Source organism: Herpailurus yagouaroundi, unplaced genomic scaffold (assembly GCF_014898765.1).
Source record: "Herpailurus yagouaroundi ecotype Mexico unplaced genomic scaffold, PumYag 191, whole genome shotgun sequence".
NCBI lineage: Eukaryota > Metazoa > Chordata > Mammalia > Carnivora > Felidae > Herpailurus > Herpailurus yagouaroundi.
This window is the reverse complement of record NW_024412422.1, coordinates 2549204-2576662: the sequence shown is the minus strand read 5'-3', so window position 1 is coordinate 2576662 and position 27459 is coordinate 2549204. Positions and strand designations below refer to the sequence as shown.

Below are 27459 nucleotides of genomic sequence, written 5' to 3'. Positions count from 1 at the left end.
GGCCGCGGGTTCCGCCGCCTCGGGAGCCTTCGGAGCCCTCAGTCCAGCGAGGTGGTGGCGGCGGGGGGCGCGGCGGCGGCGGGTCTCCCGCGCGGCCGCGATGCTGAGCTCCCGGGTCCAGGCGGCGATGACCGCGGCCGACAGGGCCATCCAGCGCTTCCTGCGGACCGGGGCGGCCGTCAGGTGAGCCTGGCGGGGGGGGGGGGGGGGGGGGGGGGGGGCGGCCGGAGAGGCCGGGGCCAGGGTCCCCAGCCTGGGCCTGTGGCGGCCTTTTCACGGCCCTGGCTGGGTCCCCGGGGCCGGAGCGAGCATTCTGGAGGTTTCTGCGTCGGGCTTGGTAGGAGACCCAGGCCCCGAGGCGGGACGGGGGATGGGCCTCCAGGGCCTCCAGTCGTTCGGCAACGCAATTCTGTCAGCCCTCCCCGGTTCTGCCAGCGCCCCAAATTCTCTCAGCGCCCTGCCCTCCCATCCCCGCCCGCCACTGCCTCCTCCAATCCTGTCCTTGTCTCCAGAACTTCCAGACACCCTCGGGCTCGTCAAAGCCCCGAATTCTGCCAGTGCCCCTCAGACCTCTCAGGGCCTCGCAGGCCTCCCAGGACCCCTTAATCCTTTCAGGGCACCCCCAGTCCTTCCGGACTCCCCAGCCATGTCAGTTCCTGGTCTGCCTGCGCTCCCCAATCCTGCCACGGTGCTCTCACGCCCTGCAAAGCACCCCGGGTCTTCCTCGATTTGGGCAGTACCCCTATTCCTGTTGCCCCCCATTCCCCACCGCCTAGTTAAGCCAGGGATCCCTGATTCTCAATCTTATTAGTGAATCTCTATCTTGCAAGAGTCCCTGAACCGATCAGCACCCCTTAACCTGTGAAGGCTTCCAGTCCTGGTATTGCCTCCCATTCCTGCTAGGAACCCCAATAGTATGGGTCCCCCAATCGTGTCAGGGTCCCTGTTTCCCTTCTCTTACTCATCCTCCCACAGGCTCCAGGCTTGAGAGCTGAGCGCTGCACCCCCATTCCTGACCCTAAATGACTGAGACCTGCCGCTCATCTCAGCTTCCTTCCTCTGGAACTGGAGCAGGTTTAGGGAGCTCCCAGGGCTGGGAGCCCTCAGCGGCCGCCCTGTCCAGTGCCCCCATTCTGCAGGTGGCAAACAGGCCCCGAGTCGGCTTTGCCTACAGCTGACCTCACAGTAGAGCTGGGGGAGAAGACAGGTCTTTTTACTCCCAGACCCCACTACTCTCCTCGGGTTGTCATTTTGCAGGGGTTTGGGGTTTCCGGAGTCACCATGTGCTGGGGTTTTTGTCCATACCCTGCGGAGGACCTGGGCAAGCCCCCGCTCCCATCGCTTCGACGCTCTGTCCTTCAGGTTCCCGCACGAGGTTTGTGGTTTCCAGCACAGACCCGGCAGCCCGACGGGCATGCGCTCAGATCCATGCAGCCTCTCTCACTTTGACGGAGTTGGCTCGTCTCTTGGTTTCCTCATCCGTGAAAATGGAGATGATAATAGAACCTACCTCCGTGGGATTGTTCTGAGGATGGGATAAGATCATCACAGTGCCTGGCATAGAGTATGCACCCCTAAATATTGGTGTTTGGTTAGGGGCGCCTGGGTGGCTCAGTCGGTTGAGCGGCCGACTTCGGCTCTGGTCATGATCTCACCGTTCCTGGGTTCGAGCCCCCTGTCGGGCTCTGTGCTGACAGCTCAGAGCCTGGAGCCCGTTTCAGATTCTGTGTCTCCCTCTCTCTCTCTGACCCTCCCCTGTTCATGCTGTCTCTCTCTGTCTCAAAAATAAATAAATGTTAAAAAAAACTTTTTTTATGCTTTCAGTGATGGTTCTTTTTAACCTTTCTGGGCAGTTTTGTTAACGCACCTGTTGTGTGGAAGTCAGCGCAGTCGTGTGCCAAGAAATTCAAGAATAGCTTTCACAAATGAAATTGAGATTATAATACTTAATAGTAGCAGCTAACGTTTATTAAGCCCTCTGTTGTTTCTTTTTAATATTTACTTATTTTGAGAGAGAGCACGTGAGCGTGGGAGGGGCAGAAGGAGAGAGAATCACAAGCAGGCTCCACGCTCAGCGCGGAGTCCCGACGCGGGGCTCGATCTCACAACCGTGAGATCACGACCTGAGCTGCTGTCAAGAGTTGGATGCTTAACTGACTGAGGCACCCAGGCTCCCCGAGCCCTTCCTTTGCATCCTGTGTACTTGTGCTTGTTTGATTCTGAGAACTCCATGAGCTGGATCTCATGATTGTGCCCATTGCACAGGTAACAGAACTGAGGCTGCGAAAGTGGAATGACGCCCTGACGAATAGACAAACCAGAATTGAGCCAGATTAGTGCACTTCTCCTTTCTTAACCCAGCTCTGTGCATGTTCTATGGACTCTGTCTTAGGAGAACAAAGATTGATTTGGAATTCCGTTAGCAGTTATGTATCGTATTAGTTGTGACCTTAGGGAGGTGTTGGTTGTTGGAGACAGAGTTACTCATATCACTAGCGACTCCTCATTGAGTTAATGTTGACTGAGCTGAGCTCAAAACAATGTTCACGTGAGCCAAATATTGGCATAAGAATATATTACACACACATATATACACATATCTAACACATACATACCAGTATATGTTGCATGTATGTGTATACACACACACACACACACACACACACACACACAGTTTGTCTTATTTGGTGGAAATACATAACTTTGCATAAAAACAGTGTTTTAAATTGCTGAAATGTCTTCGTTTGTAGTAAAATAACTTCAGTGTTTAAGCCAAGCCTCAAATTAAGAAATTTTTAATTTAGTAAATGTTTAGTAGATCGGTTATGCTATATATAGTATGCCCCTTCCCTATTTAGTATTTCTATATGTTTTCTCCAGTATCCAGTCATTCAGTAAATATTACTAGGAACCTGTTAGTTGCCAGGCATGATCTAGAGACTTGGGATATGCCAGTGAGTAAAAGAGACAAAGATCTCTGCCCACGGGGACTTGCATTCCAGTGGGGGAGACAGACAATAGCCCTAGTTAATGAGTGAATGTTATATTAGAAGGTGGTAAAAAGAAAAAGCAGAACTGGGTAAAAGGAACCAGGAGTACAGGTTCTAATTGTTGGTTAGAAGTGAAGGGGAGGGGGACGCCTGGGTGGCTCAGTTGGCTAAGTGTCCCACTTTGGCCCAGATGACATGATCTCATGGCTCTTGAGTTCGAGCCCCGCATCATGATCTCACGGCTCCACGTGAGCCCGGTGTCAGGCTCTGTGCTGACAGCTCAGAGCCTAGAGCCTGTTTCGGATTCTGTCTCCCTCTCTCTCTGCCCCTTCCCCGCTTGCACCCTGTGTCTCTCAAAAATAAATAAACATTTAAAAAAATGAAAAAAAAAAAAAAAAAGAGATGAAGGGGGAGGTAAGAGAGAGCCATGCAGTGATCCGGCAGGGGGGAGCATTCTAGGCAGAGGGAGGAGCAGTGCAAAGGTCCTGAGGTGGCCGGTGTGACAGCAGCGTGGGAGGCAGAGTAAGGGGAGAACCTTGGCATGCCCCCTGAGGGAGATGGGGCTTCTGTGTTCTGACTTCGGTTTTAAATCCTGACGTCTGAACGTGCTGATTTTCAAGACATAATCCTAACGGTATCATTACTTCAACTTGAAAGTTAGGTGTTTGGTGGGCCATTGGGTTATTTTGATGAAATGTTATTTCTGTGTACCTGTGTCTATAGTCCTACGTATTGTGTCCATGATGAGGGAAGACTGTAAGCCTATTTTCTTTTTTAGATATAAAGTCATGAAGAACTGGGGTGTTATAGGGGGACTTGCTGCTGCCCTTGCCGCAGGGATCTATGTGATTTGGGGTCCCATTACAGAAAGAAAGAAGCGTAGAAAAGGTAAGAATGAGGTCATCGCAGCCTAGTCTGGTCTGTGCGCTTGACCCCAGCCCTTCCCGTCCCAAAACAGTACAAAAAAGGGAGGGTTTTGTTGTTGTTGTTGTTCTTTTGTATCTTCGGTTTCCGAACAGTACTTTCTTTTAAAGAGAAGTTCATTTTAATGACTCATTATTTTAGACCCTGTAGTGAAAAGATTTCTGTTTCACCCCCTCTACAGTCTCGAGTTTGAGACGTGCTCCGTAATGAAAAAGTTCACGTGGCTGTTCTCCTTAACATGGTACTTGTGTTGTTCAGTACCACAACTGACTCATTGTGTGACGCGTTTGTGGGTTCACTGACTAGCAGCTAGTCACGAGTAAACGTTTCAAGTTAGTGTCTTTAATACAAAATTCTCTTTCCTTAAAGAAGTACCCCCTCTTGTAAATGCTGCTCTCACTGTGTTGATTAAAAGTCAGCAACAACAAGCAAACCAAAAAAGGGATAGATGGAACAAAATGCTGATCCTTGTTAAATCTGGGGGTGGTTCTGATTAGAGTCCGTTATATATCCTCTCTTCTTTTGTGCACGTTTGAGAACTTTGCATTAAACAAAAGTTTCTTAAAAAAGTTTCAGCAGAAGAGGGAAGTATGTCAGGTTTTGTCGATCTCTTTGCAGAAAGACTGATCACGGTTGCTATGGTGGTGTCTTTCGAACTGATTCTAAGAACAAGATCATTGTCCTGGGGAGCAACAAAAGAACAGTTGTTTTCTTCTGTTCTGAGAAACGTTGCTTTCTTATCAAAGGAGGGAGAAAAGGGGCGAAAGAGAGAGATGTTGTTACCAAGTGTTTTTGTACACTCAGCGTAAACCAAACTGTGCCACACACCGTGGCGGCCTTCAGATGTGACACGTGACGGGGGAACCTCCTTCTGTCGCTTACAGTCTCCTGAAGGAGCCACACTAGGACCGGGCCTGGGCGCGGCTCGAATGCCTGGCCCCCGATGTCAGTGGGCACAGACCTTGTGAGATTGGGATCTTAAACTCCAGGCCACGGTGCAGAAACTCTGGCTCCCAAATGGGAGAGGAAGAAGGAGCCGGTCCCATGTGATGTGCTTTGTCTTCTTCCCCCGACTTTTTCAGGGCTGGTGCCCGGGCTGGTCAACTTAGGGAACACCTGCTTCATGAACTCCCTGCTGCAAGGCTTGTCTGCCTGCCCCGCTTTCATCAAGTGGCTGGAAGAGTTTACCACCCAGTACACCGGGGATCAGAAGGAGCCCCCCCCACACCAGTATTTATCCTTAACCTTGTTGCACCTCCTCAAAGGTATCTAACTGGGAATTTAAAGGGGATTGTGTGCGTTTTGAAAGCAGCAGCCCAGGCGACAGGCAAAGGGTTAATAGCCTTTGTGTGAAAAAAGATCATACAGATCGTTATGGAAAACAAACCAACAAAACACGAAGGGTCCAGTAGATACAAACAGCTATTTTTTTAATTAAAGATGTAGCCATTTGTTTTTAAATTATCGTCAGCTCATTAATAGCTTTTTTAGGGAAGAAAACACATCCACTGCCACTTAAGCATTTTGATTGTGAGAAGTACTCTGGTTTATTAAAGTTTAAAGAAAAGAAGTGTCTTAGCCTCAGAGGTAAGGTAATTCGCAGAAGAAATAGTACAGATTGTATGCAGGTTCACAGTGTATCTAACAGACCCTCAAATATTCAACGTGGCCATCATCAGAGAAATACAAATAGCATACCGGAGGGGTTATCATCGTTTTGCTTGTCAGCAAAGACTGAACAATCCACAGTTCTGATGGGTGACGTGTTCACATGTGCTGGTGGTGGTGTAATGTAGGGCAGACTTTCTGGAAAGCAGCTTGGAACCACACAGTGATAGCTTGCAAAATGCCCGGTTCCACTTGACCTAATAATTCTGCCGACCGTGATTTGCACTAGCCTGAAATGGAATTCTGAGAGCAAGCCAGTTGAGGAATGGCTGAACAGCAACCCCGAGCTTGGGAGGTCACACATATAACAGTCTTGGTAAAGGTTGTATTGGTAAAGGAAATCACCAGTCCAACTTCATTTTTAGGCCAGTTCTTTTGACTGTAGAACTAGTTTTTCCTCCCATAACATCTGTTGACATCCCAAGGACATTCCACAGAACACGATTTGGGAAATGATATCGTATGTACAAAGATCTCCCAACACCTTGTTACAGAGGAGGGCAGGGGGTAGAAAATGTCAATGTCCAGCAGCAGAATGATTAAGCAGTCAACGAAATATTACGTAGCCGTTACGAATCATCTTTATAAAGTGTTGTGTTGTATTGTTTGTTTAATTTGGGAGAGGCATAGGCTATAATACCGAGTTTAAAAAGAGCAGTGTTCAAAATACGATGTAATTTGACTTCAGCAAAGCAAAAATGTCCACAGATAAAGGCCGGACAGGCCGTTTTGGTCTTGTGCAATTGACAGTTTGGGAACATTAAGAGAAAACAAAACAACCATATTTCTACAGCTTACTCTCACAGTCAGGAAGAAAATGGATTTAAAAAACAGCTCATTGTTGCTTCACTGGGGTGTTTTCCCCGGCGAGCCCAGCCTGACACGGAAAGCGAGTTCTACTGTTCTGTATTAACGGGCAGTTTGAAAACAATTTCTTCTAGGGGTGCTCAGGTCATGATCTCACGGTTCATGGGTTCGAGCCCCACGTTGGGCTCTGTTTTGACAGCTCAGAGCCTGGAGCCTGCTTTGGATTCTGTGTCTCCCTTTCTCTCTCTCTCTCTGCCCCTCCCCCGCTCACGCTCTGTCTCTTTCTGTCTCTTTCTGTCTCTCTCAAAAATAAACATAAATAAAAAATTTAAAAAAAATCTTCTACTACCCTGTTAAAAATAAATACCATTGGGGCGCCTGGGTGGCGCAGTCGGTTAAGCGTCCGACTTCAGCCAGGTCACGATCTCGCGGTCCGGGAGTTCGAGCCCCGCGTCAGGCTCTGGGCTGACGGCTCGGAGCCTGGAGCCTGTTTCCGATTCTGTGTCTCCCTCTCTCTCTGCCCCTCCCCCGTTCATGCTCTGTCTCTCTCTGTCCCAAAAATAAATAAAAATGTTGATTTTTATTTTTTTTATTTAAAAAAAATAAAAAACAATAAATACCATTCCAGAGTGAAAAGCTGAAATGTCCCTACAGGCAGTATAATGCAGGTTCAGGAGCCGTCCTAGCGTGACCTCGGGTCTCCCCTTTTCACACGCGTGATGCTGTGCTGGGAGCCAGAGCCGTGCAGGGCCACTCCACCTCAGTCTGTTCTCCCCTCTCTGTGTCTGCTTCTCAGTGGCTTTTTATTTTGGTTTTTAGAGGTAATTTTTAATTACACAAGTAATGCATGAATCAATTCTCCTTGTAGAAAATTAAACCATTACCTAAGGCCATAGTTCCCTTTATCGCTGCCCCAATCCTGTTCCCCTCCTTTCTTCGCAAAGTAAAATATAAGTGTGTCCTTCCAGGCTGTTTTCTATGCATTGAAATATGTTTTTAAGTACCCACAACAATTATATATTGTCTCATTTATGTTTTTTCCTAAGCAAATAATATAATACATATTGGAGAAATGTCCATGTCCCTACATATAGCTTTACCTCCTTCATTTTTTTTCTCTTTTGTGAGTTTATTGGTCTTCTGTCTTCTGTGAATTGCCTACTCATTTCCGCTGCCCGGTTTTTTGTTTTTGGGAGAATCCCAAGCAGACTGCACTGCCGGCGCGGGGTCCAAGGTGGGGCTCGAACCTGTAAACCGCAAGATCGTGACTTGAGCCAAAATCGAGAGTCGGATGCTTAACGGACTAGGCCACCCAGGCGCCCCTCCGTTGCCCAGTGTTTAAAAATTGTGGCAAGATACCCATAACATAAAATTTACCATCTTAACTGTTTTTAAGTGCACATTTATGTGGCACTGAGTACATTCACATTGCTCTGCAACCATACCCCTCTTCATCGCCAGAACTTTTCCGTCATCCCATATCGGAATTCTGTATCCGTTACGTAGTGACTTCCCATTCAGCCACTGTTTTACTCCCTGTCTCTGAGTTTGACTCTGTATCTCATAGAAGTGGAGTCATACAATATTTGTCCTTGTGTGTCCGGCTTGTTTCGCTCAGCACAGCGTCCTTGAAGTTCATCCGTGTGGTAGCAGGTGTCAGAATTCTGTTCCTTTCTAAGGCTAACTATGAATAATGCTCCATTGTATGTACACACCACGTCTTATTTATCCATTCATAAGTCAAGGGACGTGTGGGTTGTTTCCACCTTTGGCTTTTGTGAACGATGCTGCTGTGAACGCGGGTGTGCAGATACCTACCTGCTCGTGTCCCTGCTTTTTATTGTTTCGGTTGTATACCTCCAAGTGGGATTGCTGCACCAAATGGTCATTCTGTTTCATGTTTTGAGGAATCACTATACCGTTTTCCAGAGCAGCTGCACCAGTTTGCATTCACACCAACAGGTGTGCGGAGGGTTCCGGTTCTCCACCTCCTCGCTCGCTCACGCTCGTTATCGGCTGTCTTTTTGATAGTAGCCATAATGGGTGTGAAGTGATTTCTCATTGTGGTTTTGATCTGCATTTCCCTACTGATAAGTGATGTTGCGCGTAAGTTTTGGTGTGGCCATTTGTATAGTTGTTTTGATCGTTTTTTGTTTTGTTTTGTTTTGTTTTGTTTTGTTTTGTTTTGTTTTGTTTTTTATAAATGTCTACTCAAGTCCCTTGTCCGTTTTGGAATTGGGTTGTCTGTGTTTTTGTTGTTGAGTTTGGGGAGCTTTTAACACGTTCTGGATATCAGCCCCTTGTCAGATATGTGATTTGCAAACCTCATTCGCTTTCACAATTGTGCAGTATGCAGAACGTCAGGATACCTCAGTTTACTTAGCTGTTGGATTCCGGTGCCTTGTGGTCATAGAAGGGCCCCAGCGAACGGTCTTGTATGTGCCCCTAGTGCACACGGGCCTGTGTTTGCCTGCAGTAGGTCCTGAGAAAGTCAGACTGCTGGGACGTGAATCATAGGACATAAAAATTAGTAGATATTGCTAAATCACCTCGTGGGATTTTAAGCAAAATTGGGCTAAAGGAGACATTAAAATTTTTCTTGAGAGGAAAAAAGCTACCACACAGGCTGCTTGAGGGGTGTAAGAGGAAGAAGGAGGTTCACTTGCTGTCCTAATGGGCGCCCTTTGTTCTGGAGGGTAAAGATGTGACACCAGGGTCCTTGGTGCTAAGAGGAGCCTCGGGACTTAGCACTGGCTCCCAGGGCTGCTGCTTCTCCACAGGCGGGGGGGGGGCCCCCCCAAAGTCCCCACCACGTTCAGGCTCCTGAGTCAGAGCCTGAAGTGTCCAAAGGACTCTCTCCAGTTTACCAACTGCAAATTAAAGAGAAGCAACAGGCTGGCTTAGTCGGCCTGGAGGTAGTTGAACTCGGGAAACTGCACAGAGGTGGCAGGCCCTTGTATTTTTATCTCCCACACTCTGTCTAGCAGCGCTGGGCCGGCGAGACATGCGACGGAAGGGGGCCGTCAGGATCAGGAGTCCGCAAACTCTGGCCCGCGGGTCAGGTCTGCTCCGCGGCCTGTTTTTGCAAATAAAGTTTTATTCAAACAGCCATGCCCACTTACTTGCGGTCTGGCTGCCTTGGTGCCACAGTAGCAGCGTTGAGTAGTCTCGGCAGAGCCCACAGAGCCTGAAACGCCTACCGTCGGACCCGTTACAGAAACAGCTTGCCAACCCTTGATCTGGCTGTGATGACAGTATAGACTCGTGAGCCCGTCACACGTTCATTTTTGTTTGTTAGGCTTGGTTTTACATATGACTGAAAAGTGAACTACTCAGCAGACCCTTTCATGCTGCCCCGTAGAGCTTGTCCCGTGATAATCAGAAACTCCAGTGCAGACAGATACTAGCAGAGGCCCCGTGGCCCCAGAGAGAGTCCTGTTGGGTGAGGTGGGGTGAGGGGGTTAAGCACTGAGTGTGGGTTGGACTAGGTGAATCTTGAGGGGCCTCCCGCCCTCAGAGTTGTGAGTTAAAATCATTTCATTCAGGAGGAATCTCGCAGCAATTTATATCGATGACGATAATTCAAATAGCCGAAATCAGTTACTTCATGTAAATGCTATAGCCTCATGAAAGATCACGTTCCTTCAGCAAATACGCAGTGCCTAACAGCCCTCTGTGCAGTGGTTGAGGCTACAAAGAGGAATAATGAAAGAACTATAACTCAAGGTGGATCTTACAGCGAGAGGCTTAATTAGCTTTGATACGTTGTGCGGGACAGGTTTCCTGGCTTGTTGTGAGGCTAGTGAATTTACTAATGGCGTTACCTTTTTGGTTTCCAGCTTTGTCCTGCCAAGAAGTTACTGACGATGAGGTCTTAGATGCGAGCTGCTTGTTGGATGTCTTAAGAATGTACAGATGGCAGATCTCTTCATTTGAAGAACAGGTGAACCTCCCATTCTGCCCACTAATGCGCTGGGGCCTGAGCTCGCGATGACGGCTGAAAAGTAGCCTCGTTGCTAAGGCATGAAGAAAAAAATGCCAGTATTGACCTTGCGCTCGCCTGGCCTGAGTGTACATTTCTGTGGCATTCTAGCCTGCCTTAGTATTCTGGGACCAGATCGCAAGTTCTGTTCCCATTCTCGCGATCAGAGGAGAAATGCAACGGTTTTTGTTTGTTTCTTACCCGTTGGGTGGAAAGGTTAGCAGGGTAGGGCAGGAACACCTCATTGCCAAACAGCGAACCTCTTTTTTGTTCTGGAGTGACTTTGCACGTCATTGGATACCAGGGCCACCTGGATCTTCCAGAGAGAGGCGGGTGGCTTTACCTTTGGGGCTTAGAGGGGCTTTTTTGAACCGCACCCCCAGTTTTAAAAAGAAATCCGTTTTTAGAGGCTAGATGAATTGAAGTAGCCCCAGACCTTGAGCAGCTGTCATATGCACCCCCAGGGCCTTCTTCCAGCCACTCGTACTCCCTTTCCCACAACTGCAGGGTCGCTGCCTTTTTTGGTCCTGACCACACCCCACCCCCTCAGACCGCTGCTATTGCCGACAGTGAGTCTGAGACCGAAGCTGAGAGTTAAGTTGTAGGGACAGGGCGTTTAGCTTCCGGTGATGTGCTGGTACGGCCTCCCTGGCTACCTTTCCAGGACGGTCTCGGGACCAGCTTTGTGTGGGCGGCTTCTGCCTCCACCATCCAGATAATAGACCTGAGAAATGGGAGACAGCCCGTGGGTCCTCACAAGGGTGGGACGGGAGTGAAATGCGTTTAAAAACGCTGAAAAGTGAGGGGGGAAGGCTTCCCAGCCCCCCTTGTTTTTAAAGACTACCTCTGTTTCCAGTTCAGTCTGAAGCTGCACGAGCATTACTTTGTAAACCGGGTGTTGACGCCCTTTCTACTTCCTTACAACGCATCTCGACGAATCCCTTGTACGTTGAAACGTTTCTCCATTTAGAAAATTCTTACTAAGTCCTCCTCTGGTAACTGGCACGATTTAGCTGCATTTTCCTCTCTCTAACCCGAGAGAATGGCTGAGATGTAGTCCCAGGGACATCGGATACCTTTGCTAAGTCGTGCTTGTCTGTCAAGGACCCTTGACTGCAGTCCCAGTTACTCCTTGGATGTATTTCCAGCAGCTTCCGCAGGTAGCAGTCACTGAGCCACGTGGTGCTGCGCTGTGCACGGGAAAGAGGCAAGCATGGCTGGTCGCTAGCCTCTTGCCCTCTGGAGGCAGCCGGAGCTACTGGCCCAGGGCCTTGTCCGCATCTCTGCTTTATGGACCTAGTCGGTCAGCAGCAGACTCGCACCGTCAACCACTCTTCAGGGTCTAGAGCCAGGGCTGTGGCAGCTGTGTTGGGCCAGTGTGCCTCCGTTGAGTTCTCTGATGTAATCCTCACAACGGCCCCATCAGGACTCACGGTCACTGTCCCCGTCTTGCGGATGAGAACACCGAGGTTCGGAGGAGCAGGGTGGCTTGCCCGAAGTCACACGGCTCTCCGAGTGGCAGAGCCAGGGCTGGAGCCCAGCTGGTGCTGAAGTGCCCGCCGAAGCCCCGCCCCCGTCTGCGATACCTTCCTTTCCTCGAGGCCGAGGAGCTCCGTGGCTCACAGACACGATAGGGTTGGGTCTGACGGCATCTTGTCTTGGGATTTTTCCCTCTGGTGAACCCCTGCTCCAGCTTCAAGGGTTGGTCCAGACGCCTTGTCTGTGAGCTGCCCTGGAAAAGCTGGTCCCTTTCAGGCTGTGGCAGCGTCACTCGATAAATAGCCAGGCTGCCGCGTCTACCTCTGGGTTGTGCGTCCTTCGAGGGCCTTGCCTTTTAGCTTTGTACCTCCATCACTCTCCATCACGGCCATTCATAGCCTAGGAGGGGCTTCATTTATACGTGCAACAAATATTTATTTATTTTTAAAGTTTACATCCAAGTTAGTTAGCATGTAGCGCAATGATGATTTCAGGCGTAGAATCCAGTGGTTCGTCCCCTGCAACAAATACCTATCGAATGCCTGCCTCAGGCAGGGCTTGTGCGGGGCCTGGGGTTGTAGCGGCAAACATGGCTTGCAGGTTTCTGTGGACAGTAAAGAGGTCATTTCAAAATGTGCTAACCACAAGATAAGCGTGCCGATGTGACAGTGACCGTGCGAGTGTCAGGGGCCTGGCGCTGGCGGGGAGAGAAGAGCAGTGGGGGGGACTCCTTCAGGTAGAGAAGACTCTTCTGAAGACCCGAGATTTTTGCTGGGACCTGAAGTCTGAAACGAAGTGAGTCCTGTGAAGAGCCTGGGTGCGGGGCGAAAGCCTCGAGGCTGCGGTGTTTGGGAAGGACAGGGAGGTCGGTGTGGCTGGGGCCGGCCGCAGCAGAGCCGGGGAGGGGAGGGCGGTCAGACGGTGGCAGGGGGCGGGTTGCGCGGGGCCCCCGGTGCCCTGGGCCGGAGGGGGGTTTCTACTCGGTGTGCAGTGGGGGAACCACTGGAGGCTTTAGAGGCACCCACTGTGACCTGATTTGTGTGTGAACGGCACGTGCTGTACCCGAGGGACCGGAACCGGGCAGAGGGAGCAGAGAGGGAAGTGGAGAGGCCAGAGCAGGTGTCCGGGCCGGGGATGGCCTGCCTCAGAGGCAGGGAGGCAGAGAGGGTTGGGGCAGGGGAGACAGAGTCCTCTGGGATTCGGGCTTCGTCTCGGGTAGAGGACCCGCTGCACCGGCCGGGGGGGAGGGGGGGAGGGGGCTGAGTCGGGGCGAGTCCTGGAGGGAGGGTCTCCTTGCGCAGGTGCCTTTCCGGCAGAAACGTGAAGGATGAGAAGGGGCCCTGTGTGAAGATGTGGGCCGGCTGCTCAGGCCGGAGTGCAAAGGACAGGCCTGAGATGGGAAACAAGGAAGGAAATTGTGAGCCGGGCTATAGCGTGGACGGGCCTTGAGGACATTGTGCTGAGTGTAGCAAGCCGGTCACAGAAGGACAAATACTGTGTGATTCCTTCTGTGAGTTTCTGAGAGTGGCCAGATTTTGAGAGACCGAGAGTGGAATGGTGGGTGCCCAGGCCCAGGGAGGAAGGGGCTGGGAGTTGATATTTGACTGGAACAGAGTTTCAGTTGGGGAAGCTGGGACGGTTCGGAGAATGGGCCGTGGTGACGGTGACACGACGTGTGGACGTACCTAACCCTATGGAACTGTACGCTTCAAAATGGTTAAAGCCGTAACGTTTGTGTGATGTGTTTGTTTTACCACCACCACAACAAAAGTAGGCGGGGCGGAGGTCAGGGCCATGTTGACAAAGCTGAGACAGGCTGGGAGGTGGCAGGTGTGAAGGCAGCCCTGTGCCCCAAGCTTGCTTTCCTTTTCTCTCCCCTTGAGCCCCTTAGTCAAAGGGCCTTTACGGGGAAAGTGTCGGGGAGGTAGCTGTCGATGGGCTGAACCTTGAGAAGGTGGGGGGCAGATTCTGCCCCAGTGGCTGCAGGTGTGCCTGGTGGTCCACGCAGGGCGGTTCTGATGCGGCCCCAGCCTCCTCGGGCCTCTCTGAGGCAGCTTTGCCCTGTGACAGGATGCCCACGAGTTATTCCACGTCATTACCTCGTCCTTGGAAGATGAGCGGGACCGGCAGCCCCGGGTCACACATTTGTTTGATGTGCACTCCCTGGAGGTAAGTCATTAATCCTCTCAATACGTGTATGTGGTTCGTGCATATTTAATAGGTATAGGGGGCACAAGTGTAATCTTTGCACCACTTTCAACTCCACAGTAAGTCTCGGGGCGCCTGGGTGGCTCAGTCGGTTAAGCATCCGGCTCTTGGTGTCGGCTGAGGTCATGATCTCACGGTTGTGGGACCGAGCCCCGCATCGGGCACTGTGCTGGGCTCGGGCCCTGTTTGGGATGCTCTTTCTCCCTCTGCCCCTCCCTCCGTGCGTGCATGTGTGTTCACACTCTGTCTCTCTCTGTCCAAAAAAAAGTCTCAATAAAAATTACTAGTGGGAGTGGGGCTGGGGGATTGTCTTAAGCTGTAAACTTTGCAGTTGGTGACTTTGGTTAGGGTACCAAGCCTCTTTAAAATGATTCATCACTACGATTTGTATTGGCTTTGAGAAGAAAAGGTATTTCTTCCCCCTTGCCCCCCATCTAATCTAGGGAACAAGGAGCCATAGGAATGCTAAATGAATCCTCATTTCCCTAGAACACTATAGATATTAGGGAGTTGGTAAAAGTTAACTAGCAAAGGGATGGGAGGGAATATTCCAGAGAGAGGAAGTGTGTTTTGATTGCATTTGATGATTGGGTACAGTCACCAACCAGAGAGGATCACCAGGGCTACTTTTAGGATCTCTTGTTAAAAGTCGGGTTTAAGTGGCGCCATCAGCAGAGAAGCTTGTAAGCTTTAGGAGCCGCGTGAGGGTGTAGAAGGGATTGCGGCTGGGTTTTCAGTCTGTTTTCATTCTTCTTTTTTCCCTACAGCAGCAGCCAGAGATAACTCCTAAACAAATAACCTGCCGTACGAGAGGTAATCATTCCCCTTGAACTGTAACACAGAAGATGGGTACTTTTGAGATGTGACAATGAGTTGTTGTTTAAGAAAAATTGTTTGTTTTTTTTTTTTTCTGGTGACATCCAACCCAGCTTGAACTGTGCGTACTTGCAAAGGAACTTGTGTTTTGGGAACAGCTTTCCATTGTTCGTTCGGACCATCTTGAATCGTTCCCCTCACACCAGGGCCTTGCTTGGTTTCCCGCTCCGAACAAAAGTAACGGACCTATTTCCACCTCAGACAAGGGTTTTCTTTCTACCTTCTTGCCTTGATCTCACTCGAGGAACTTAATAAAGCTGAAACTGTCATGTCCGCAGCAAACGATCACAGTCCTCCTTAGAAGGAATTGTTTTCTTAAGACCTAAACTTAAGAGGGGGGAAAAATAAGACAAACTGATTCCTTTGTGCATCAGTAGTAATAATAACGATTAGCTTTTGAGCCCAAGACCAGGTGCCAGCGGCTGCAGCATCTTAACGAGGCTCACAGAGATGAGGTGACACAGCTGGGACCCAGCGCAGGGTAGCCCGAGTCTAGGGTGTGTGTTTTCTGACTAGCACACCACGCTCTTTATTGCTCTAACTCCCATCCTATCAAAAAAAATCCCAGTTTTTCAGAACTTGCTTATTCTGATGGCTTTCAGACGTTTATCTCACTTTCTAGAATGTTGCCTTGTGGTATCCATCTTTGGACATTGCAAACATTTTAAAGTGAATGTGAAAATCCATTATTCAACACAAATTCCTTTTTTTTTTTTTTAATTTTTTTTCAACTTTTTTTATTCATTTTTGGGACAGAGAGAGACAGAGCATGAACGGGGGAGGGGCAGAGAGAGAGGGAGACACAGAATCGGAAACAGGCTCCAGGCTCCGAGCCATCAGCCCAGAGCCCGACGCGGGGCTCGAACTCACGGACCGCGAGATCGTGACCTGGCTGAAGTCGGACGCTTAACCGACTGCGCCACCCAGGCGCCCCACAAATTCCTTTTTTAAATGTGGCTGTACCCATTATACGGAAACCACATTTAAGGACCTGTATTAATTCTCCTGTGAAAGGGAACGGGTTGTTTTGTTTTGTTTTGTTTTTTTTTTGATGGAAGTCAGTAAGGAAAGCTATTTCAGTTTACCTTCCAGGAACGTTTTTTTCTAAAGAGGGGAGTTCCTACCACGTACTGAAAAGGAAGGTGAATTTTGAGGTTGGTACCAAGGGGCTGGAGGTGGCATATCCAGACGTGTTCTGTGTTCCAGGGTCACCTCACCCCACGTCCAATCACTGGAAATCCCAGCATCCCTTCCATGGAAGACTTACGAGCAACATGGTCTGCAAACACTGTGAGCACCAGGTAATTACAGTAGCAGAACTTGATATTTTCTATGGTTTTCTTTCAAGTTAAGATTCGTGAAGCATCTGGAGAATGGACTGACATTGGTATATGGCGTTTGTGATCGCCTGGGCTCTGCACACATAGTGGACTGACCGCCTCCCTTTAGTCAGTGTCAACCTGTCCTTTGACCCTCAGGGGCATTTTCTGCACTAATGGCAGACCCATTGTGGATTGGCAGGAATTCGAGTCTCAAGGCTGGGTCTCTATTGATGGTAGACACAATAGATTCTCTTGCTTGGGGGTTGTTTTGTTTTTGTTTTTTTTGCTTTGATGTTTTAAAATAACTTTTTAGGGGCGCCTGGGTGGCGCAGTCGGTTAAGCGTCCGACTTCAGCCAGGTCACGATCTCACGGTCCGTGAGTTCGAGCCCCGCGTCGGGCTCTGGGCTGATGGCTCAGAGCCTGGAGCCTGTTTCCGATTCTGTGTCTCCCTCTCTCTCTGCCCCTCCCCCGTTCATGCTCTGTCTCTCTCTGTCCCAAAAATAAATAAACGTTGAAAAAAAAAAAAAAAACAAAGCATACTACAAAACCTTTAAAAAAAAAATAAAATAACTTTTTATTTGGAAAATTTCCGACATAAATACAAAAATGGAGAATTGCGTAATTAGCACCTTGATCCATTTTAGGATATTTTCAACCCCCGCCAAAAACGCCCGTACCCATTAGCAGTTTTTCTCCATCTCCCCCACACTTGTAGCCCCTGGCGACCACTGACCTACTTCTGTCTCTATAGATTTGCCTCTTCTGGACATTTCATATACACGGAATCGTACCATATGTGGTCCTTTGTGACTACCTTCTTTCACTCAGCATCATGTTTTTCTTTTATTCTCTTAATATGGTGAGTTGCAGTGATTGATTTTTCTAATGTTAAACCAGCCTTGTGTTTCCAGAATAAACCCCGCTTTATTGTGATGTATTCTTTTACATATATTACCGGGTTTGGTTTGCTAATATTATCTAAAGGAGATTAGTGTCTGTGTTCGTGAGGAATATTGGTCTTACGGTTTCTTGTAATGTCTTTTGTCAGGTTTTGTTATGAGGATTATACTATACTCATAAAATGAGCTGGGAAGTGTTCCTTCCTCCTGTTTCCTGAAGGACTTAGGTTAAGCTTGGTATTGTTTCTTCCTTAATTATTTGCTAGAATTATCTGTTTTTCTTTCTTTCTTTCTTTCTTTCTTTCCTTCTTTCTTTCTTTCTTTCTTTCTTTCTTTCTTTCTTTCTTTCTTTCTTTCTTTCTTTCGTCTTTTGTTTAATTTTACTTGTTTTAATTTACATCCAAATTAGTTAGCATATAGTGCAACAATGATTTCAGGAGTAGATTCCTTAATGCCCTTTACCTGTTTAGCCCATCCGCCCCCCTCCCCCTCCAGTAACCTCTGTTTGTTCTCCATATTTATGAGTCTCTTCTGTTTTGTCCCCTTCCCTGTTTTTAGATTATTTTTGTTTCCCTTCCCTTATGTTCATCTCTTTTGTCTCTTAAAGTCCTCCTATGAGTGAAGTCATATGACTTTTGTCTTTCTCTGACTGACTAATTTCACTTAGCATAATACCCTCCAGTTCCATCCACATAGTTGCAAATGGCAAGATTTCATTCTTTTGTTTGCCAAGGAATACTCCATTGTGTATATATACCACATCTTCTTTATGCATTCATCCCTCGATGGACATTTGGGCTCTTTCCATACTTTGGCTATTGTCGATAGCGCTGCTATAAACATGGGGGTGCATGTGTCCCTTCGAAACAGCACCCCTGTATCCCTTGGGTAAATACCTAGTAGTGCAATTGCTGGGTCGTAGGGTAGGTCTGTTTTTAGTTTTTTGAGGACCCTCCATACTGTTTTCCAGAGTGGCTGCACCAGCTTGCATTCCCATGTTTTTCTTTCTTTCTTTAGTTTTATTTTCGTAGAATTTCTTGTGAGGCTTTGCTATTAGGTATATACATATGGGCTGTTACGATGAGTTGACTCTTACTTTCCTGATAAAATGTCCTTCTATGTCTTTGGTAAGCCTCCTTGTTTTAATAGTCTATTTCGTCCCATTAGTTTCTAACTAGTGTTTCTATAGGATATCTCTTTTTGTTCTCTAATCTATCTATCTATCTATCTATCTATCCTCTTATTTTTTTTAAGTTTATTTATTTTTGACAGAGAGAGACAGAGCGTGAGTGGGGGAGGGGCGGAGAGAGGGAGACACAGAATCTGAAGCAGACTCCGGGCTCTGAGCTGTCAGCACAGAGCCTGATGTGGGGCTCGAACTCATGGACCTCGAGATCATGACCTGAGCCGAAGTTGGACACTCAACCGGCTGAGCCACCCAGACGCCCCTCTATTCCCTTATTTTTGAGCTAATTTTTGCCTTTGTATTTGAAGTGTAGCTTTTGTAGACAGCATATAATTGGGTTCAGTTTGACAATTTGCCTTTTGATTAGTGTGCTTAGTCCATTTATGTTGAAACGTAAGTATGTGGTTGGACTTAAGTCTGTTAGTTTACCGTTTGTTTACTGTTTGTCTCATAGAATTTTTTTGTTCCTCTGTGCTTCCTTTCCTGCCTTCCTTTCGGTTAATTGAATACTTCTGAGTATTCCATTGTAATTCCTCCATTGGCTTTTTAGCTCTACTTTTTTACATTGGGAGGGTGGGTGTGTGTGTGTGTGTGTGTGTGTGTGTGTGTGTGTGTGTGATTACATCATGCAATTTTCATGTATCCTGGTCTATTTAGAGTTAATATACTCCCTGTATACAGGAAACTTACAAAAGTAGAGTTCTATTACCCCCTTTTCTGTAGTATTTTTGTCATATATATTACGTCTACATATTACAAACTCCACGATAATGTCATAATTTTTGCTTTAAGCAGTTTATGTGTTTAAAAGAAGTTTTTGAAGAAATGTTTTCTATTTACCATTCTCGGTGTTCTTTGGTCCTTTCTGTAGACGCAAGTCCATTTGATGTTTTTCCCCTTCAGCCTAAAAAGATTCCTTTAACATTTCTTAGGTCTATTGGCAACAAGTTTATTTAGTTTTCATTTACATGAAAAGGCTTCCATTTTGCCTTTTTTTTTCTTTTTTTTTTTTTTTTAATTTTTTTTTTTCCAACGTTTTTATTTATTTTTGGGACAGAGAGAGACAGAGCATGAACGGGGGAGGGGCAGAGAGAGAGGGAGACACAGGATCGGAAACAGGCTCCAGGCTCTGAGCCATCAGCCCAGAGCCTGACGCGGGGCTCGAACTCACGGACCGCGAGATCGTGACCTGGCTGAAGTCGGACGCTTAACCGACTGCGCCACCCAGGCGCCCCTCTTTTTGAGAATAGTTTTGTTAGATACAGATTCAGGGTTGCTGTTGTTTTGGTTTGCTTTAATTTGATTTGTTTGCTTTTTTGACTGAACTAATTCGGCACGTCTGTTTCCAGCCATGGTGTCTCATTAGGACATGGATGACCACAAAAACTCATCTCAGTCTGTGGAAGGGAAGACCAGCCAGGCAGGGCACGAAGGATTGCTTCGCATCCGCTTACAGTGCAGGAAAACCCTTGTGTCCAGATACCTCCCACAGTTGACTTGCTGTTTTACAATGCCAGGGAAAGGAAGGGAAAAGGGGAAGGTCTAGGTGAAGAGTTGTAGGGGAAGAAAGGCCTTCAAGGAGGCGTTACTGTGGCGTCTCTCTGTGCCTTGCTGATGAGCTCCGAAAAGCGCATTACTGGGGCGCCTGGGTGGCTCAGTAGGTTGAGCGTCCAATTTCAGCTCAGGTCATGATCTCGCAGTTCATGGGTTCCAGCCCCGCATCAGGCTCACTGCTGTCAGCGCGGAGCCTGCTTCGGATCTTCTGTCCCTTTCTCTCTCTGCCCCTCTCCTACACTCTCTTTCAAAAATAAATACACATTAAAAAAGAAAACGCATTACTTCTTGAGCAACCTAACAGGGACAGAAGGAACCTCACAGCTTTACCTTGGGCTGTAGCTGGTGAATTTCCAGTAATTGTTCTAGATAACAGAGTCCTCCTTCTCTCTCCTTGCTCCCCACTCTTCCTGCCCGCCCCTTCTGATCCCGCCACGGCCACCTGTGGTGTTTGAAGCAGTCTACAGATTACACTTGAGCATCAGGCAAAGAATAACTGAGTAAGCCACTGAAGCAGAAAGATAGGCCCGGAAGTGGATTCATGGGAGTGACATCATCCCTTGGGGGGCGGAGCGGAACCATCGTAGGCTGCTATTTGAGCTCCCACCGTCTTCCCCACCGAATGCCCTCCACCCTGCCAGTCAGAGCCCCCTGAGGACATGAGCCGTGCCCCAGCCTCACAGACTGGCAGAGCCAGGGCCCAATCTCTTAGCGCGAATTCCACCCTCCATTCTCTCTCCTGCCGCCCCCTACCTCCAAACTGTGGAAGGGGCGGCCCCCACGCATGCCTTGTTTCCTTGCAGTTCACCACTTTGAAGGCATTGTTCTGTGGTCTTCTGGCCTCCAGTTTTTCTAACGCGCAGTCGGCATGATTCATACCGTTCTCCTGTAGGTACAGTGTCATTTTTTTTTCTCTGCCTGCTTACAAGGTTTTCTCTTTATTTTTGAGTTTCAGCAGTTTGTCCATGCTGTGCCCAGGTATGGTTTTCTTTGTATTTGCTTGGAATTTGCTGAATTTCATGTATCTATACATGTCTTCCACCAAACTTGTACATATTTTTTGCCATTAATTTCCCCCCAAATTTTATGCCCCTTTCTCTGCTTGTTGGCTCGCGTGGTACTGTTCCACAGCTCACTGAGGCTTGGTTCGCTTTTCTTCAGCCTCTTTTCTCCATGTCCTTTAGATGGGATAATTTCTGTTTACTTGTCTTCGAGTTCACAGACTCCTCGCCATCGCCATTTGTGTGCTTGTCCAGCAAAGTTTTCATTTTGGTTACTGTGCTCTTGGTTGTATAATTTCTTTTTAGTTCTTCATAGTTGCTGGATATCTACCGAGACTGCCCGTTTGTCCTCCACCAGGACTAAATAACTCTCTCCTTTGTGTCCTTGAGCATGTTTGTCATAGTTCTCGCTAAGGTCCTTGTGCTCATATCAGTATCCAGGTCAATCCGTAGGGTCCTTCACCATGGCTCACAGTTTCTTCTTTCTTCGTAGTATATGTCTACTCATTTCTTATTGCATATTAATTAACATCGTAGTAGAGACTTTGGATTCTGTTACGTTTCTCTAAAAAATGAATTCTCTTCTGGCGTACAGTTAACTTGGCTGAGCTCAAAGCCCAACTGTCTTCCCCACATCGGGCAGCAAAATCTCTGCTGAGTGTTTTCAGCTTCTAGCTTCTGCTTTTTGCCAGGCCCCTGGAGTTTGCCCGCATGTCTGGTGTGGGTGTGCACACCGGCGTGTGCCTGCCTTGGAATTGGGCAGGGTTTATACATTGATCTGGGGGTTCCTCCTCTCTGTGGCTGTCCTCTTTCTGGGATTTCCTCCAGCCTCTTTCCCAGCCCTGAACTCAGTCCTCTGATACCTCCATCCTGTAAGACTGCTGCTTTTTTCCACTCAACACTGAACTGCGAGACTGGGGAGCACCCCCGGGCAACAAGTCACACAGTGGAAATCTCCCCACGGAGTTCCTGTTTTCCCAAGCGTTGACGGTAGCTCTCCAGTTGCCGTGTTTTGTTTTGGTCCAAAATTTGTATGCGTTATCTCAGGACAGCTAGTCTAGCCAAGCTACTCTGTCATCACCAACAGCAGGAACTCTTACCCTGTTTTATCATCTGGTTTTTTGTTTTTGTGTTTTTTTTTTTTTGCAACTAATACTGTAACAGGCACATCTTTCTGTATACTCATACGATTCTTCTATACTGTTTTTAATGTGGACATGATGTAATTTATTTAGTCATTCCCTAGAAACTTCAGTTATTCACATTGTGCCAATTTAAATAATGCTGTGATGAACATCCTTGTAGTTTTGTCCAGGGTTATTTCCTGAGGATAAAATCCCTACATTGCTGGGTCAGGTATGTTCTGTAGTTACCTTACAAGCTGTGCTTCGGTATTACTGTGCCCGTTACGTTGACAAGGTTGTTTGTCCTAGAATTTGCTTCTGGGTAAGTACACTGTGTTCCATTATGGAAATGTTGGGCATCTAAATATTAAACTGTTTCATAGGCTTGTGTCTTCCCATCTGTAAAGCTTTGACTTGAACCCTCATCCTTTCTGGATTTTCTGCACTGTTTGTTTCAGAGTCCCGTTCGATTCGATACCTTCGATAGCCTTTCACTGAGTATTCCAGCTGCCACATGGGTACGTATTGCGCGATGGTTTATTTGGCGTCTATCTTGGAGACATTTAAGTCTGAAAGAGCTTTGAGGCATTTTGTGTAGCTGAGGTGCTGTGCGTTACTCAGACGCTTGGTTGGCTGAACCTGTCTTAGTTGTCGTGTGTGGTACCATGGCCCGATGTGGGGGGAGAAGAAAGTGGATGGTTTTTCTCTGGCTGCAGGAATTTTGGCTTTTTTGAGTGTACATACACGTGTTACTCTCAAAGTAGAAGGCCTTAAGTTTCTACAATGTTACGTAATAGCTCGTAGGAGCAGGCCTAGGGTACCTTGAGCTCCACTTTGCTCAGGGAATGTCCAGTAGTATCTGTGAAGCTTTATTGGCCATAAAAGCAAATAAAGCTCTGGGATGACACTGCCATCTGTTAAGAGTTTCAGTATAGCTCTCTTTTAAGTTGTAATCGTGAATTTTGTTTTCTGGTGCTTCAGGGGCATCCACTGACCCTGGACCACTGCCTTCACCACTTTATCTCATCAGAATCAGTGCGGGACGTCGTATGTGACAACTGTACGCAGGTATGGCCCTAAGCCCCAGTGTCACCCCCTAGGCCTGTGTGTCCTGATAGAGCGCCTCTCACAGCAAGCTCTTCTGACTATGCCCGGATGGTCGTTTTAGCCACAGTCACGTAACTTGGCTGGGAAATCAGTAGCCCATGGACCAAACCTCTTTTCTGGATGAGTTTTACTTCATCCACAGAATGTTTACAGGAAGACTCTGCTATGCTTTGAGACAGGACGTATGCCCCCCCCCCCCCAGCCCCCTTGTCTCACGCCCTGCTGTACTGACGCTTACCTGCCCTGCCCGACTCCCATAAGCATTTGTGTTTCGTCCTCTGAAGAAGAGGAACTGTGTGGAGCAGAATTTTTGAAGACACAGAATAGGCGACGTGCCCACGTCAGAGTTCTAGCGTTGCTGCCTCACTTCTCTTGCCCCCTCTGTCACTGTCGCTTGACGACTAAAACTGACAACAGGTCACGATTAACTGGGGGGCTGAGCTCCTTCAGCAGGGTCAAAGTCGGGCGCCAGCTGAATCCAGGCGGAACACCGGCCGGCCCCGCGGCTTGCCGCAGATGTTGCATTACAAGAAATTCTGCAGAGAGGTTTCTTTCATTTCAGATTGAAGCCAAAGGGACGTTGGATGGGGAGAAGGTGGAACACCAGAGGACCACCTTTGTCAAGCAGCTGAAACTAGGGAAGGTGAGCCCACGCCACACACCTTGTCGGCCTAGCTCTCAGGGACCCGCCGGGTCCCGCCCCCAACAGCCTGCTGCCTCGGTTTCTCTCGCCCGCAGCTCCCTCAGTGTCTGTGCATCCACCTGCAGCGGCTGAGCTGGTCCAGCCACGGCACGCCCCTGAAGCGCCATGAGCACGTGCAGTTCAATGAGTTCCTGATGATGGACATCTACAAGTACCATCTCCTGGGGCACAGACCCGGGCAGCACAGCCCTAAACCCGGCGAGAGCGCGGGGCCCTCGCTCAACCTGCAGGACGGGCCGGCCGCCCCCAGATCAGGTGCGTGCCCCAGGAGCCGACGCATGGAACGTGCGGCACAGAGAAGAGGGATTTGGTGTCACCGCCTTCTGGGGCCCTTGTGCCGCGAGGGAGCTTGTCCGGTCGTGGCTTAAATACCTGATAACGGCAGCACTGAGTGTGTGAGGGGGAAGATCCCTTTAAAAGAGGGCAAACGTCCATAGTAATGAGATGTATGGTTTTAAAAACGATAAATCATAGTTGAAAAAATTTGGGAAGACAACCTTAACGTCGCATTCTGGTCTTTTGACTGAATGCTCGTTAGCTCTGAGCAGTCCAGTGAATTTCTTCCCCCAGTATGGTCATCTCGTTTATACAGGTGATGCGGGGAGGGAGGGTCCTGGCTGATGATCACTGACTTCTTCGTTACTGAATTCCTTATTGATCTAGTTCCACTGCTGTCCTCACCAGAGATGAATAATGGAGTCGGGCCCCAGTACCGCAGGTAGCTCTTGGGACCCTCAGCCCCGCTGAGGGGAAAATCGGAGGCCCCAGGAGGCGAAACGACTGGTCGGAGGGCAAGCGTTAGTCCATTGGGAGAGAACCAGAGGTAGTGATGGGCAGGTTTTTAAATTTGTTTTACTTTGAGAGAGACAGAATGCATGTGGGGGAGGGGCAGGGAGAGAGACAGAGAATCCCGAGTGGGCTCCACATCCTCAGCGCAGAGCTCACGTGGGGCTTGAACTCCTGAAACTATGAATCATGACCCGGGTGGAAATCAAGAGCTGGGAACTTAACCGACTGAGCTACGCAGCTGCCCCAGCGTTGGGGAGTTTTTAAAAGCTATCTTATGTAACACATTGAGCTCTTTAGAATTAAATAGATGAGGAAAACCCATAGACTCTAAGGGCTCTGAGCCCACACTCAGCCCCCACATTTGCTCCCAGTCAAGCCAGAGGGCTGTCTTCCCCGCACCCCAGATGCTCCTGACTCAGCGTCCTTTACTGCTTTTATTCCTTCTTGCATCCATAGTTGTGTGGCCTGGCAGGACATCATTCACAGGGAGACTGTATTTTGCCTTTTCTCAGTTGATCAATAGATGAACGTCAGAAGCAGCTGTAGTGGGAAGAGGGCTCAGTCTTAGCCGCTGTTTGAAAAATTTTTTTCTTAATGTTTATTTTCGAGAGAGACAGAGCTTGAGCAGGGGGAGAGGCAGAGAGAGAGGGAGACACAGAATCCGAAGCAGGCTCCAGGCTCTGAGCTGTCAGCACAGAGCCCGACATGGGGCTCAAACCCACAAGCCACAAGGTCATGACCTGAGCCGAAGTCGAACGCCCAACCGACTGAGCCACCCAGGTGCCCCTTAGCTTCTGTTTTAAATCAAGGGCTGCCTCACTCTGGGTTCTTCCTTTCCTGGGGGGAGCAGGGGGCGGGGTGCAGGTCTGCTAGTCGTCACAGCATGCTGGCTATGGCCACCATATGACCCACAGTGACTGACTTGGTACTTACAGGCCCCCAAAAATGACCCATGAAAGGAAAAAAGACATCAGCATCTCCTTCATTATTTTACCTGTATCCATAAACATTTATTAACGCTGTTACACGTTGGTATTCTTTAGAAGCTGGCAACTAAAGAAGAGAGAATGTTTAGATCGGTGGTTCTTACCAGGGAATTTTGTCCCCCAGGAGACTTTGGGCAGTAGCTGGTAGCGTCTTTGGTTGCCACAAATGGGAGACAGGTGTTACTGGCATCTGGTGGATAGAGGCCAGGGGTGCCAAGAAACATCCTGCCACACGCAGGACAGCCCCCGCCACAACCAAGAATTATCCGGCCCACGTGTCAGTAGCGTCCAGGTTGAGAAAGCTCGGCTTTGTCGACATGTCAGTAAATTAGCTACAGCTTAACTCTGGCACGTCTTTAGCAAACAGGGATCAGGGATAGGAGTCTTTAAGGTTCACAGAGCTCTCAAAGTGAACAGCAGACCAGGAGCTGGACACACGTTTTCTACTTGGGATTAAACAGTCAAGGACAAAAAGGACATTTTATCAATCAGCATCGCACAAAATGAAATACTTGGTTTTTTTTCTTTGTAGCATTGCTGGGGAGTTAAGCTCAAGGTAATCAAAGCCATGTTTTGTTTACCCACAGCTACTGCGACTTGTAATTGCCTTGGGCCTTTTTCTCTTGCAGTTTTGAATCAGCCAGGGGGTCCGAAAACACAAATTTTTATGAATGGCGCCTGCTCCCCATCTTTATTGCCTACCCTGCCAGCCCCAATGCCCTTCCCCCTCCCAGTTGTTCCTGACTACAGGTGAGCCACTCTTTAGGGGCACATTCTTCATCCGTTGTCGCTGCTGTTTCTCTTGGTTTCCAAAATTAGCTTAGCACAGAAATGAATGCCAATGTGGAGGGACATTTTTCTTTCATCTTAAGGTGTGATTTCACTATTATGCATTCCTATTTTCGTCCAAAACGGAAATCACTTTAAAAATAAGAATTCTAAAAGTACGTAGAATTTAAATATATGTCTTCTGTGTATACACGTGTGAATGTATGTATAGAGTATGAAGAAGGAGATTTCAAATTTCTCAGGATACCACGTAGAGATGAGCAGTTAAATCCCTAAAGCCTTCCACTCTAAAGTTGTACGTGTGCTTACACACAGGGTACATACACTCACGGAATGGGCATCTTCCCATGCCAGTAAGTATCAGTCCCTCTTGTCATGGTTGTGTAGTAATCACTTGTACGGATGTACTGTCGAATCAGCCCCCCGTCACTGAACATCTAGGATTCTTTTACTTTTTGTTTTTGCCCGAAACCCTTTTTCCTACCGGTAAACCACTGGCATCCGTTCCTCCCATTCAGTTCCTCCACGTACCTCTTCCGGCTGATGGCGGTTGTCGTCCACCACGGAGACATGCACTCAGGACACTTCGTGACTTACCGACGGTCCCCTCCTTCGGCCAAGAACCCTCTCTCCACCAGCAACCAGTGGCTGTGGATCTCCGATGACACCGTCCGCAAGGCGAGCCTGCAGGAGGTGCTGTCCTCCAGCGCTTACCTGCTGTTTTACGAGCGCGTCCTTTCCAAGATGCAGCACCAGGGCCGGGAGTACAGGTCGGAGGAATGACCACCCCGGCTCCGGAGCTAGAGCCGTGGCACTGTCCACACGGGCCAGGAACAAGGCAAAATCGGACTGTGTGTGTGCACGCAAGAGGCCCCACTAGAGTCCTCAGCCTTCTGGTGTGTTCTAAGAGCAGGCCCCACGCAGGAGCCAGTGGCCCCAGTTCAAACCAGATCAGGCTCCCTGAATGGTGCGCACCGGACGGTGTCCTTGTGCTGGGACAGCATTCATTCTGTGTAGAACGTCTTTTTACTCACCTGCTAATTAAAAGAAATCCAACTCTGGAA

The 27459-nt window shown here is 48.5% G+C and overlaps 1 protein-coding gene across 3 annotated transcripts; it reads left to right on the top strand.

The window, feature by feature from the left end:
- USP30 (ubiquitin specific peptidase 30) lies at window positions 1-27459 on the top strand. Of its 3 annotated transcripts, none has more exons than XM_040443633.1 (13): window positions 1-183; window positions 3769-3878; window positions 4997-5179; window positions 10229-10332; window positions 13921-14019; window positions 14829-14871; window positions 16141-16235; window positions 22480-22539; window positions 23003-23089; window positions 23691-23771; window positions 23867-24086; window positions 26236-26356; window positions 26914-27459. In XM_040443633.1, the coding sequence occupies exons 1-13, from the start codon at window positions 101-103 to the stop codon at window positions 27176-27178; spliced, it is 1551 nt and encodes a 516-aa protein (XP_040299567.1). In that variant the 5' UTR covers window positions 1-100; the 3' UTR covers window positions 27179-27459. The 3 variants fall into 3 exon arrangements, with proteins under 3 accessions (XP_040299567.1, XP_040299568.1, XP_040299566.1); XM_040443634.1 differs by having other exon boundaries at window positions 2-183; window positions 14826-14871; window positions 23897-24086; XM_040443632.1 differs by having other exon boundaries at window positions 3-183; window positions 14826-14871.

Excerpts from the sequence above, each read along its gene's own strand:
- USP30 (XM_040443632.1), top strand. The coding sequence starts at position 101 with ATGCTGAGCTCCCGGGTCCAGGCGGCGATGACCGCGGCCGACAGGGCC. Across the intron at positions 5,180-10,228 it reads CTTGTTGCACCTCCTCAAAG|CTTTGTCCTGCCAAGAAGTT; the intron begins GTATCTAACTGG and ends TTTGGTTTCCAG. Across the intron at positions 26,357-26,913 it reads CCAGTTGTTCCTGACTACAG|TTCCTCCACGTACCTCTTCC; the intron begins GTGAGCCACTCT and ends CCTCCCATTCAG.